General features: G+C 40.9%; 1 protein-coding gene across 48 annotated transcripts in view; it reads left to right on the top strand.

Annotated features, from left to right (window-relative positions):
* Positions 1-15,034, top strand: part of sox6 (SRY-box transcription factor 6) — a 147,889-nt gene that overhangs the window by 53,895 nt on the left and 78,960 nt on the right. For all 48 annotated transcript variants that reach the window (XM_079596628.1, XM_079596612.1, XM_079596635.1 and 45 more), the window contains one exon: positions 950-1,160. In XM_079596628.1, the coding sequence (XP_079452754.1) occupies positions 950-1,160 (211 nt within the window). The remainder of the gene's footprint in view (positions 1-949; positions 1,161-15,034) is intronic.

Raw genomic sequence — 15,034 nt, 5'->3', positions numbered from 1 at the left:
CTCGCTCGGGGAACACTGAACTATCAGCTGCAGACAGAAGCTCAGTTAACCACTAAACCACACACAGGTGGGACCGCAAAACAACAGCAGTTTGAGACGGGGCCCAGATTTACGATGGCCTGGAGGGTTCCGTGCGGAACAGTCGCCTGCTCGAGAACCAACAAATTACACTGTGCTCGAGCTCGGATCAAACACACTCCAAACCTTCGCAAAGGAATTACAGCGATGACTATTGTGTAGAGAAAAGAGTTGTTAAACACTGTTAATCTACACTAATCTTTAATCTAATTTAAGCAAATGCACTACTTAAAAAGTCATTGCTGTCTTAGAAAAGCATCAAAGACAGAATGAAGTTTTTGCCAGAATATGGGAAGTTGTGTGTGGAGTGATAAATCACAATGAATCACGAGTTGTGTGGTGATGCTCTAGAGTGGTGCCTTCGAAAATATGGTGTAAAATATAATAATAAATGCATCACTACCACAGTGAAGCATTATTTACCTGATGGACTTCAGGCTTAAGTTTTGCCCTGGTCAGAGTCCAGATTTGAACCCTATAATGAATATTTGGTCTCACAATAAACTCAATTGAACTTGGAGACATTTTTCAACTGCTCATGACCTATTTGAAGCCATTAACATGGATTAAAACAACAATGACAAGTTGGGGAAGGCTCTTCCATGCTAAGTTACTTTATCTTCACTATTTGTGCAATTCTTGCTAATTTCCTGAGCAGTGATTTTTGATTAAAATGATTAATACCAGTAAAAGACCACTGAATATTCTGCCATTTTAGGTTTGCCCCCCCCCCCCCCCCTTTTTTTTTTGTCAAGTAGGGTACCCTTCTTCATATCATATTGCTATCTTTTTTGTACTTTGACATTTAATGTCTGTTTTGGCATACAGTAAAAAAATCTTCTCTCAAACTCTTTTGTTTTTTTTCCTGCAGGAATCGGACAGCAATAAAGTATGTTCCTTATACTCCTTCCGGAATAACTCTACCTCTCCACACAAGCCAGAGGAGGGGGCCAGGGAGCGCGGCGACCTGCTGAGCAGCTCAGCCTTCGGAACGCCAGAGCGCCGCAAAGGAAGCCTGGCCGATGTGGTGGACACACTGAAACAGAAGAAACTAGAGGAGATGACAAAGACAGAGCATGACGGTACAGAAGGTTTCAGCTTGTTTGTGTGTTTGGATTTAGAAATATACGTGTATGTGAGCAAATGTTTTTTTCCTCTTAGCGAGAAGCGTTTTTTGGCGTGCATCGATCTCCTCTGTCACTGTTTTCCTCGTTCGCCTGTCCTCCTGTATGCTATACTCTTTCTCATTCAACATAATCTGTCTCTTTTCTTCCGCTGTACACGCACACACACACACACACACACACCGTCGTTTAATCAGGGAGGACTGACGTGGCTATGTTTTCCAGTTTGTTCTGAACTGAGTCCAGTGTGACAAAGAGTGGGTGGCACTACCCCTCAGCTTAAGTGTGGTCTCCGGGCGATGCCAAACCAAACTCTCAGACCATAAAACACACGCCACGACCTGACGCCAGGAACATTACCTTTTTATTCTTCAGTACAGACGACAGCATTCATGCCGCAAAATTCATCCACAGACCAAATCAAATAGCTCCAACAAAACTTTTTTTCTTCCATGTGTTTAGGGCCCAGAAGTATCCACGGATTTGGCAATTAAATTTGAAAGATATAAAATACACATGCATTGTGTAATAATTTTATTATATGAAGGATTTATGCAGTTGGGTAGGTATAAGTTGTAGCTTCTGCAGCAAGTTGTTCAGTAAAAGTCCAAATCCAGTCCTATGACTAAAAGGAGAATCAAGTTAATTGATAAAAGTTATTTTTATTGTATTTTATTTATTTTTTAAATTAATGAATAATTTGAAGCAGATACCGCAGTGGAATCCCAGTGGTCCTTTGGGAATAAAACCGAAAAGCAAATACTGGAAAGAGTTGCTGAAACGGTTCCTCTCCTCATAATTAGTGTAAAGCAGAAACCTATACAATCAAATCACACACACACACACACACACACACACACACACACACACACACACACACACACACACACACACACACACACACACACACACACACACACACACACACACACACACACACACACACACACACACAGTATTGCTCCTTGGGGAGATTCTAGTCTCATTTAAGCATCTGGGGAACTCTTAGCCCGAACACTTGATCAGAGGAATAAATTAGGCCATAATTCAGTTAAAAGTACTTTTTTTCCTCACATATTTTTTTTTCTCCCTTTCTGTGAAGGTCTTCATATTAATTTAATCGTATTTGTTTATGGTCGGTTTCATTATCGCCAAGGGTTAGAAAAATATTTTGAATAAGAAAATAGGACAAATTAAATAAATCTGAGTGAGAGGCTGTCAGTCATGAATATTTTCATATTCATAATTGATATAGAAAATTATGACAAGCCATCCATTATCATAAAGGGGCTTCATTTTTGTGGGGTGGTGCAATAAAATAATTTAACAGCAATCTAAATTTATGTGAACTGATTTAAGATTTTTTTTTTTCTCTAAAAATATTTCCACCTATAATTTGCCTGTCTGTCAATTAAGGTGCCGTATTAAACAAAACGCAGTTTTGGAAATAGTATTTAAAGTGACTTGCTGTATAACCTGTATAATCTTTTGATGCATTTTTTTCTCACCTCTCCTGCATCTCCAGCTTAATGGTATCCAGAGGAAGTGTGAAGGGCTGGTGTTCTCATAGGTTGCTCCTGTTTTTTTCTAGTAAGGTATTTTTAAGATGCGCTCTCAGCCCTCTGTGTTCTAGGGTGCTATGCTAATGAGCCCCAGCTGGTATGGCCGGTTGCTGCTGTAATTTAAATGGTCAAGTGCAGCTCGTAATCCTGAAGGCCCGTATGTTTAGTGCAGGCAGGAGAGGGTGCTTCACTTCTAGTGTACAGCTGTGTTAATCTGCCCTTAATAATGGAGACAGAGCCGACCTCATGCCTCCACACCTCACGCCACAATCTCCCCCTTTGCACAGAAATTTTTTTTTCAAGAGCTTGAGAGACACAAGAGGCATGCAGAGTTCAACACGTTAGTGCTGAGATGCTGAAATGGAGCGGTTCTGCGTCCTTGAGGACGTCTCAGTTTGGTGCAGCTGTAAGGGGAATCTTCATGCCCGCAGAACCTCAAATGTCAGGATTAACCCCTTGCGTGACTCCAAAAGCAATTTAGAGAGACATGTGTTGTCTTAACGACAAAGCATGTCGTTATGTTATGTGAGGCAAAGAATGGACAAGCTAAAAATATTGCTCATCTCAGCCTGTTATTAAGGGAACAACTGTAACCTTTCATTAGCTTACCCTGCTTAAGGTGCGGTCACACTAGAACTGTGTCTGCGAATCGTGTACTGCGTTTGATAGACAATTGATATAGTAAGTCATCCGATTATTGTTCTCCTACTATACTATTCTCAATACTGCACATTTGGACATATTACCCATTTGATGTAGTGCCTTTTGCATAATATATAGTAGTGGGGTAGGTTTTAACCTCGCTACGAATGTGCAACAGGAAATGATGAAACGTTTTTTTTTCTAAATAAAACCATAAATTATCAATAACAAGTAATAAAAAGTAAACAAGTCATCTCCTTTAGTGTAACATTACCTCCCAAGCTATCTTAAATTTGCAGGTCAAAGTTTGCAAACTTGCAGTAGCAGAAAATAAAACTACCGATGTTTCCATTCTTTTGAACACTGTTAAATCACTGCCATTGCCAAGCTAAAATTATCACCATCTCCTTCCATTATATATAAAAAAAACCTTGGCTCTCATGATCGCTTTTGGTCTTAAGCTTTTCTTCTTTGAGAATGGCATTGTTTAGGCAGCAAAAAACAGTGCCTTTTGATTTCAGTCAAGGAGAGATAGATTCAGACATACTTGAAAGGTTGCATTTCATATAGACGCACACCGTACTTCATACCCGTCTTTACACACACTTAATTGAATGTGCACCAGGGCCCTAAAAGTCAACCGCTCTCAAATTCAATCAGACCTATTAGAACCATACCGCAAGTCAGTGAAACCGGACTGTCATCTCCATCTCTCCTCTCACTAACAATCCTTAAAGTGCCTTAAGTGCTTGTGACCGCTCTAATGAATGAAAATATCCTGCCTAGAGGACTGCATTAAGCTGAATAGTCACCTTCGCTGTAAAAACGCCACATGAACCTCCTCATCCACAGAGGTCTTAGGAATTTCTGTAATTGGTATTGTAAAACATTATTTATAGAGAGCTCTTGGATGGTGCTTTTTCATTGTTTATAATGCCTAAAGAAGAAGAAAATCTAAATATAAAGAAAGAAAAATAAACTGGACAAGAGGAAAAGTGTCCATTATGAATATTCAAGGTGACCTTGTCTGAGATTCACAAGCAATTAAGGCCCTTTTTATGAAATGTACTTAAGTAATGATCGTTGATATATGAATCGTCTGCTGTAGGTTGCTTTCATTGTTGCTGTTATGTGGCATTTTTTTTCCGACAGCTTTATGAACACTCCTTTTTTAGTGGAGTGATTCTTCAACCTCCATTTCAATGAACTGCTCTTACCCTTATTCAACCTTGAATTGATTTGTTTGCAGTTTAACGCTCCAAATATCAGATTTTTAGCAGCATGTTTAGACGCTGCCCATTCTCTCTCTCACCGACTTAATTTATCTTTCTTACTTAATCTTGTTTTTATTTTATTTTATTTATTTTATTTTGATAATATCCATGTAATCGGCCATGACAAAAATAATTCTTGGCCTAGTGGACAGTATTTTAATATCGGCACATTCTAAGTTTTCTTTTTACCTTAACATTCCCACATCACTTTGTAGCAGACAGAAGCACCCACACCTAGTCAAGAAGGCATTCTGCCTACTGCTCTAGTTTGGGCACCAGTGAACCACTGGCTCTGCCAACTTAGTCAGCAGTCTTGTATTGGCAGGATTGGCCATGGCTGCTGGTAATAGCTTGTTTGCTGCTAATCCACGCTTAGAGCCCTGTTCATCTGAATGCCAGAATTACATTTTGCAGGCAGTTTAGTGGCAGGAGTTCAGATTGGTGTCTGAAAAATAGACAATCCATGCAGCCTGTCATTCCTTAGACATCCAGTCAGTGTGCACCACTTCTGCTGAAGACCACACACGCTGTTATGCAGTTCGCAATCTGTTACAAAATTGTTAAAGTATGAGTTTTACCTTGTTTAAAAATAAAAAAATAAAACGCTTTTTTGCCAGGATTTGTTATATAATACTCATAATCCTCATAGATTGGTTAAAAAAAAAATCATAAAAAGTGTTTCTTGTGTCCCTGCACAGTTGCTCAAACTTATGCACCCTTGCACTCTTTCCCCTTGTAAAAGTGAAAAGGCAAGGTTGTTAGCCATGTTCAGAAATATGTCAGAGCCAACAGGTGTAGAAGTGGCACTTTCTGAAAAGGAGTGATTTACACCCTCAGGAGTGACCCGGGTGACAACAGGAACAGTTGCTAATGTGGCATGGATGAGTACTTTCTCTTGGCTGGTAACCCTGAGCCCTCTGAGGGGCCAGAGGAGAGTCGAGGTTAGAGAACGACTCAATACACCTGGAACTTTGTGTATTGAGTTAATGAGTTTAGCAGGGGTGGGGGGTGGGGTGGGGGGCAGATTCTTCTGTGCCTCCATCCCACGTAAAGCCTGATCTCTAGGGCAGAGGGATATTTCTAGAGGCCCCCCACCCCCCTGCAGACCTCAGCCATTTCAGCAGCAGGTGAGCACCGGTGTGCATTTAAATAACAGCTGTGTGTGTGTGTGTGTGTGTGTGTGTGTGTGTGTGTGTGTGTGCGCGTGTGTGTGTGCGTTACCTTCCTGATCTGCTCTATGGGGGCTATCTGTCCTCAAAATCTCCTTCGAGGCACTTGTTTTTCTGTTGAAGTATGTTTGCGAAGGCATTTTTAGGAACCTATCACCCTCCCCTGTATTTATACATTTCTAACTGAAATCTGTCCTTTTTTTTTTTCTTTCCTTCAACATCCAGCCCAATATCTCCAGGCAGCATGTGCCTTTTCCCCATCGAGATCGAGAGATTGATGGGTTTGGGCAGCGGGAGAATTGAGTGCAGAAAGCTGTTTTACCGCATGCCATTTCGGTTGCATTTTTATGACCCTCTTGAAAGGGTTCCTGTTGAAATAGCAGAGGGGCTAGCTTTGCTCTCCCGGCTGCCCACTTCTGATTTCTATTCCTCCTAATTAATAATCTTTGTTATAATGATGTATGGCACCGGCCCTAGATTTGATGCATATACAATGAGGTCGATCTTTTAAATTTCTTGGCTAGTTTTCGGTCCGAACCTGAGATCTGGAAGCGTACTTCAAACACAACGTTCCATCACTCTGTTATGTCAGTCCACCGATCCCTCGGGCAGAGTACACTGGGCCAAACATCAGTCGTTGGAAGTTTTCTCGCCTCTTGCACTCTGTCGTCTATCTTCGACCAAGCTGCTTGTCTGAATGAAAGCCTATATATGGGTTTGATTAATCCAAGTGTGCTTGTACACATGCCTAAATATGTTAGTTAATCTTCAGGGTTATGTGTGGGTCTCGAGAGTTGGCAGGTAAGCAAGTGTGCGGGTGAGTTGGTAGCTCAGTAAAGAGCAAGATCTGGCCCATCACTTTTGTTTGAATAGATAATGTAATTCTACTGGGGTTGAGCTGACATGAGCTGGAATGGCTTGTTAGGACACATGATCAAAAGCTTGTCTTCCTGCTCCCTCTGCTCCTCGCCAGTCATCTCTCTTGTCACCCTGCAAGGCAGACATTAAATAGATTTTTTTTTTTTTTTACATTGCGGACATTCTGCCACTCTGTGGACAAAAATGATAGCACCTACTCCTCCTGTCTTTCCCCTTAGAGAGAGAGAGAGAGAGAGAGAGAGCCTTCAGAGAGCCTACTGACAAGCCTTCAGCACCAAAAAAAGGAAGATAGACTGATACAAACAGATTCTGGCAGCTCTGTTCAATCCATATCAAAACCCTCCGCAGCCTGTATGCTTCATATCAAACATCCATAATACAAACACACTTCCCAGAGGAGCGTGTGTCAGGAGAGACAAATCGTTCCCCTCCTGACTGCCTAGTGTGGACCTCCAAAACTCTGTCCCTGCTCCAAATAGAGTGCTCCTCTTTCAGATGACAAAACAAGCAGCTGCTTCTGCCTCACTGTGCCATTCTCTGCGTCCATATCACCTTCCCTCTTCTCAGATTCCCATTAGTCAACAGTAGCAACTGCTGCAGAGCATTCCAGGAGCCATCTTCTCGCTCGAGCTCAGCTGTTGACTCTGTCCCTCTTGTGTGGGATCAAGCACAACGCTTCCATTGTGCTGGTCTCTGTCATTGAGCTGAGGCTCTCCTGATAGGAGGAAACGGGTGTTTCAGGGAGACAAATCACAGCCAGGACTCCTGAACAGAGCTCCATTTGTCCCCCCTCTCTCTCTATAGGTACGTTCCCCTCAGCCGTGAACGAGACTTTCTTACACAGTTTTTCATATACCTTAATGTATCCATCACATTAACATTCCCGTGACACTATTTAATTAAGTGTACACTAATGCATGTTTAAAAAAAAATGCTTACATTATTATAAATATAACACATTATGCAAATTAAAGGCATTTTTCTGATAAAAAAAAAAAGTATTTAAAGACAAGATTCAAAATACTTTTAATTAGCATGTTATGTGTTTATTTAAGCATATTTACTATAATCACTAAATATACTGTTGTCCCAAAACATATCTAGATACCTTTGGACATGAAAGTCACACTTAAAATGTCGGAATCTCACAACATTAGATAACAAATATTAATTCCATGTGGCATCTGCAAAGAAGTGACAACTGACAATTTGTTTTGTCAATTTTGTCAATTATGTTTTTTTCAATTAACCAAATAAAGACTCCTCAAGTTCAAAGCTGTCCTAGCTGAGTAACCTCAAGTGATGTCCATGACATTCACTATATGGACACGTTCCATTAACATCTGTCAGCCACAAAGTAAGTGTCCAAATACTTTTCGTCCAAATAGTTTCATCATTTAAAACCAAACAATCTTTTTTTGTGAAATGTTTGCTTAAAGTATACTTATTTATTTATATGACCCTCTTTATTTATTTTTCTCTTTTTTTTATTTTATGTAATGACATTCATACATTTTTTAAATGTCGCTGAAGTGTATGAACATTTTGGGGCCACTGCAATATGATGAGATGAAAGTTATGAGTGTTGTCCCAAGCAACAGCGTTGATGGGGCCGGCGTTGAGTCCTGCTCTTGTTTAACAGCGGTGTTGGAATAGTGGTATATGTGTAAAGCAGTTCTGGAACGAGTGGTTTTAATGAGCAAGCATCTTTATGTTCCCCTCTTGGTATTTGGATTAGCACAGTGAGAAAAGCAAAATGCTGATGCCTGAGAAAAGAGGACCACCCCATTAATTAGCCTTAAATCTGTCACTGCGCAGCCGAGCACTGCCGGTGGAAAAAGCAGGACCCTTTATGTAGATTAAAAGCGGTCAGATCGAGATGAGCTGGGCTTAACCTGTAAAGCGTGTGTTGCATTTGCGCTATATGAGTGTGAGATCACCACCACCCGCCTCGTGCTCAGTTCGCAGGCATTGACTGCACATAACTGGACAAAAGAGCTGGTGTCATCTGACTAGGATCAAAATAGTGTCAATGTAACTCACACCGTAGCCACAGACGGGCCGATGTGCCCAGCTAATGATTTCAGGCCACATAGCAAGACTTGTTTTATAAGACCCAGCTACGTCAGCTCCATCTGGTTGCTAATACCGCCACCCTTTCTGAAATTCACAGACACAACAGCTAACATACACACGTCGTTTTCCTTCTCCAAAAAGTTAAAGGGATCGTTCACCCAAAAAGGAAAATTCTGTCATCATTTATTCACCCTCACATCTTTCCAAACCTGAATGACTTCCTTTTATCTGACTTTTTTTGTCTTTATAATGAACGTCAGTGGGGTCTAGTGTTGTTTTGGACCACATTGACTTCATTTAATTTCATTGACGTCATTCGTATTTACAGTAGTAGAGGAAAATCATACAAGGTGAACTATCCCTTTAAAAAATTAACGATACACATCGACCCGAGTGCTGTACACGACAAAACCGTTTATGACTTGTCTGTCTCCTCGTGTCTTTCTCTCTCTTGCTCTCTCTTTGTTCAATAAGGTGCAAGGGGATGAGATGGGATGTCAGAAAAAACAGATAGAAACATGTTTTATTGCTCAGCGAACGTTGCGGCTCGGATCATCGTAATTATTCGCTGAACACCATCTCTCATTGGGAGTGGCCCCCATATAATTTTAAAGTCTGTGTAGGTCGAGTGGTTAATACGTTTTAGGACCCTGTCATCCATTACATGTCATGAAGTTCCAATGATAGCTTAAAGTTATGAGTTTTAATTCTAATTAATGGTTTTGCAGGGTGGGAAAAAGTTTTTTTCCCCCATAAAATTTCATCTACTTAAATTTGTGATTGGGGTAGTGAGGGACGCTTTTCTCACTCCTTTAATTTCCCAGAGTGCCCTGCCTAAAGATTCCTTCTCCACAGTGGTCCGGGTCTGGTGTTGTATGCCGTATCGCCATACCACCCCCCCCCCCCCCCACCCCCTCTCTCCGTATATATTTTTCATTGTTTCACCGTCTCACACACACTTTCTTTTTCCCATTCTTGAGAGGTGATAAAGAAATGAGCTCAGCTCCATGTGAAATGGCAGCGTTTTCCGTCCTCTCACAGCATGGTGTGGTGGATATGACCCCACAGCAGAGAGAAAAAGAAACGGGTCGATTTGAAAGAAAATACGGTGACCATTGTTGCAGAGCCACGCAGGAAACAATGTTGAGTGTGTTAGTTGTAGACCGGTAAGTAGACTTGAGAGGAATTGAAATTCTTAACCTTTTGAAGTACTATGGTTACCGGTAACTGTGCCGTGTCGTCACAGCCTCTCCTTATACTTCCTCGGATATCAACAGTCAAAAAACAACGAACTTTCAGCCACTGTTAAATTGGCAGGTACTTTTCACGGCGTCGTTCTGCTGATAATGGGAAGTACTGGTCAGATTGCGTCTGCATTGTTCAGTGGTACTCCATAGGTGGATTGTATTGCTGTGTGGGCTGAACCTGGCAGTCACTGGTGGTCTGTGATGTAGTGAGAGTGTGCAGTTACACTGTGTGTGTGTGTGTGTGTGTGTGTGTGTGTGTGTGTGTGTGTGTGTGTGTGTGTGTGTGTGTGTGTGTGTGTGTGTGTGTGTGTGTGTGTGTGTGTGTGTGTGTGTGTGTGTGTGTGTGTGTGTGTGTGTGTGTGTGTGCGCGCGCGCGCGCGTGTGTGTCTGTGTGTGTGTGTGCGAGAGAATGGAGGTCGGTGGCTAAAAATAGTGACCTTTTGGGCCCGTGTGCATGAGCACTGAACTCTGACATGCTGGTAAACAGAGTGCGCTCCACGGTACCATAAACATTTTTAATTGTTGCCTCATAAAAACGGAGAGTGGCAGTGGTGGAAAATATGCTTCCTTAATTAGTCAAGCGAGTTTTAGAAAGAACGAAGATGCCTCATTTTAAATTTCACTTTTTAATGCCCTCATGCACTCATAGAGTACTGTTTATTACTGTAGAACAGTTCACTTGTGGCTGTTAAACACCAGTTTGTTTTACCACATACCTAGTTTACTAAAGATCACCAATTTTAATTCTTTCTTTAAAATTTTTCTCATATATAAACTTAGACTTCAGGAAATAAAACACTCTGTCAATTACTTTACCCAAAGAGTGTATATAAACTGAGCTGTAGTGTTTTTATGGTTGACGTGTCTTCTATTTAAATTTTAGCATCACATTATTTTCTTGACGCCGCGTTTTAACTCGGCGTATATTGTGGGGAGAACCTCTCAAGCACGTCCAAGTTGCTCTGGCATTTAAGATGAAATAAAGTTTCAGTGACGACCCAAGACAGTTGGCTTCACAGCAAATTTTTATCTATTCATGTGGATCCTATCAGTTTCTTTTTGTCCGTAGCACCCATTAATTTACTAAATCACTCTGAGCCGAAATGATCACAGTAAGCGACATTCTTCACACATTTTTATTAATTCAACGTAGACGAATAAAAGTGAATGTTTTGAAGCATTGATTAGCGGAAGGGTTTATATCTGACAGTTAGATTGCAGGGTAGCCAGCATAAAAATGGCTCCTCTGCAAGGTACCCAGTAATTTATTTCTTGTGTGAAATTGTTATAATTTATTACAGTATGTGGGCTCTAATGATTACCGACATGAAATGGAATTTATAAATTAAGATTAAATACGCATATCTCTTCTTATTCCGTACCTTCACATGCGCTCAATCCTTTCAGCTGCATTTCAAGATAGTTTCATAAAATGCAGTTTTTTTCTTTCTTTGTGTATTTTTCTATTTTTAATTTATTTACTTTTCAAAAACAGAATGAAACATTCATTATAGTCCAGTTTATTAAATCCTAACCCCCGACAAGCATCAGAATGTTGTAGAAATGGATGAGGAATTTATTTTGCTTGGAGATTACAAAATAAATACACTTAGACTAATATAAATTAAATAAACATACAACAAAGATTTTATACAATAGACAAGGGACAAGACGGGACACAATAAGGCGACAGACTAAGTTATTAAATATTAGAGTTTATTTTTTTGTGTATATCTTGTATGAGTATATCTTGTAAGTGTATATCTTAAATAATTTTTTTTTTATTTTTCAGCCCAAAAAACTGCATATTTTTTTCAATATTTTCCAACATCATCATTATTAATATTTATTTTTATTTATTATTATACATTTTTTAAATCATGTTACAGGAGGATCCCACGAATTAGACTAAATTTGTGAGGGTTGTTTTTCCTGATAAGGAGGATAATCTTTGTTTTTTTTTTAGAGGGATGCATTTAGATTGATAATTTTAGATGTCAGATATTAAAACTCTTGAGGACATTTTATTACGTCTCGTTGTCATTCTCTACCGACTTATTCAGAAAAAGTTCATAGGCTAAATGAGTTTTTTCCCTCCGTGTTTGCTGAAGATGTTTCTTGTTGTGAGTGAACCGTAATGAGCAGCAGCAGCAGGCAGGAGCGGAGCAGTCGGGGTGGGCCGCCTCTGAGGGCTCACTCAGCCTGAGAGGAGGCTAAAGAGGACAGGGGAGAGAAAGTTCATTTTGCTATCCAAGCATTAAATGGTCCTAGTTTTCTTAAAAGTGACCTTGTGGGGAAGGCAGCGCAGCCGAGCTCCGGCGCAGCTCCTTCCAGCTGCACACATGGCATCCATCGGGGCACAATCACGTGCAGTCCCAACACCTCAGGCTCGGACATATGTTGAGTTTTATTTCATTCTTCTGACATTAATCCTATTCACCAGCTGTTCTGCCAGCTGCCACTCTCCAGCTTAAGAGGAGATTGCAGTTTTGGGGGCTCGAAGTATGGGCTTATCTTGGCTCCTGATCTCTCTACACTAAGTTCTGATTGGATTCCATCCACCCGCCACCCCCCCCCCCTTTTTTTTTCTTGTGCCCCCCCCCCCTTTCCTCCCTCCTAATATCTCCCTCCTCTTCTCAATCTGTAGGATCCTTGAGTTGTACTTCTCTCTCTAGAAATCTTGCTTTCAACTTTGCTTTAATTTCTTCTCGTTCTCCTCCTCCTGTCAGGGGATGGGAGGCTCCAGGGGTGTGTTTTAATCGCTTGCCCAAGCCTTCATTTGGACGGCTTTCCTTCGGAAGATGCTGACCCTCTGCTAGCGTCTTGCTGTCTTCACCAATATTTAATATTCAGTTTTCTTCTTATATATGCTGCCCAGAATTCCTCTCCTTCTTAAGGTGACGGTATCTGGCATGGTGTCTTCCCAGTGCAAACATGCCATGAAAATAGTTTTTATCCACAGCTTTGATTGAACTTGAACTCTTTATTTCTTCTATTTCACATATTTCAACTTTATCTCTCCATTCACGTTACTAATCAGCATGATCTATTTCCCGGTACGTCTTTCATTGTCCGATGGAATTTCTCTTGTGTCATTAGTGCTGAAGAAGTACCCTGTCGTGGAAGGCCTGGCCAGTGTGAATTGATCATCGGTGGCTGCTCACTTTAATAATTCAACCCTGATTAGTGCCGAGTCCTGCAGTAAAATGGATTGAAGGAGGAGGTCATGTGCTGCCCTGCTCAAGAGGTGAAGCCTCTTGGGAGTGGTTAATTCATGTGTGCTTGATAGACACGTGTCCTGTTTAGATGGGTCAGGAATTGTGCGATTGGCTGGGACGACGGGGTCAGCGCTGAGATTAGCACCTCAGCTCTGCCAAATAAAGACAATGACACTACAGCCATCCACTATTTTTACCATAGTCTTTTTATAGCAGAATCGGTTGCCTCGTAATTGCGATACAGCCTCCATAACACCACATATTCCAAGTAGCTTTTATTAACCAAAAAAACAATGCTCTTAAAAATAGTGAAATAATCAGTGTATTATTTAAATTTTTTATAATATTAATCTTAATGTATTTTCTAATATATGTAATATTCAAAACATTGAAACATTACAGTATTTTATATTATAATTTCGTAGTAGTTGTAAGTAAATAATACTACTAAGAGGAGTTACTAAGTTTAGTCAGTCTATTTACAGCAGCTGTCGACAGGAGGAAATGGCAGCACGGTGTTCGAGCAGCCTACAGGTGACTAGCAGAGATGCTCACTAAGTGGAATAATGAATAGTATTAGGTGTCAATTAAATCAAGCCTTCCCCGAGGTGCAGGTGCTCGACAATATACTGACACATCTCAAGGAGCTGAAGCCTCTTCACCCATGCATGCCAATGGGTGCATTTGCATATTAAAGAACCGAAATTATTTAACCGAAGCAAAAAAAGCAATGCAAAAAAGGAAAAAGGGGCTTGTGGAAATGATCGAGGTTATTAAAACTGTTGACAGGGAAAGAAGGTAATTGGCAGAAAATGAGGGAAACGCTACTGTTATACAGTGTTGTGCGTGTGCGTGCATGTTTTCTCTCTGTCGTGATTTTTTTATGTTTTTTTCAACCCGACTCTTCTTTTTAGCTGTTAGCATTGTGCGCCATCGCCTGGGTGTGTAACCTATTACGTTTAGATTGCTCCCTTGCAATTAGTGCCCTTTTTTGTCCTCACTTCAATAACGGCGTGATTATGGAGACTTCAGGAGCATTCGCCGCCGCCCCAGCTAACAGCTGTTGTCTCTGGAACTAACGACGGGAACGACAAAACATGTTTTCTTATGCCGTTTCACTTTCCTGTCTGCCTCTTGTAATTATTATACTCTTATTTTGTGTGATGATGGAGTCTTGTTTTAGTGGCTCTGTGATTAAGACATTCAGAAGATTTTCCCTCAGTGTTCTGTGCACGCTTGCGCTCGCGTGTGTGCATAGCTTGTGACTCCAGTTGTTTTTCTAAGGAGATGGAGAGAAATGGGATGAGAAAGAGTACATTTTTTGTTTTCTATTGACTGCAGCATCTCTATTGTAAGAAACGAATCCAGTGCAAGAGAAGCCTTGAGATGCTGATTTCAGAGAGGGGACAGTATTTTTTCCGGCGGGAGCCAAGGAGAATGCCTGGAATAACTTGTTTTCACCTCTAAATTGCATGAAACTCTCAATATTCTCTTGACCTTGGCTGCTTGACTACTTCTCTTTTTTGCTCAAGCCTTTTCTCTCATAACATTATTAGAAATGAGAGTGCTTCGAGTATAATTATTAACCTAACTGCGACACTTGCAATGGGAGTGCCCTTCAACCTGGGTGGCTTCAAGTGGAACCATAATACCTCACTTGGGCCTTCTTCTACTTTTCTACTCTCTCTCTCTCTCTCTCTCTCTCTCTCTCTCTCTCTCTCTCTCTCTCTCTCTCTCTCTCTCTCTCTCTCTCTCTCTCTCTCTC

The sequence above is a fragment of the Phoxinus phoxinus genome (assembly GCF_949152265.1).
Source record: "Phoxinus phoxinus genome assembly, chromosome: 2".
Lineage (NCBI taxonomy): Eukaryota > Metazoa > Chordata > Actinopteri > Cypriniformes > Leuciscidae > Phoxinus > Phoxinus phoxinus.
This window is presented reverse-complemented; position numbering and strand designations above follow the sequence as displayed.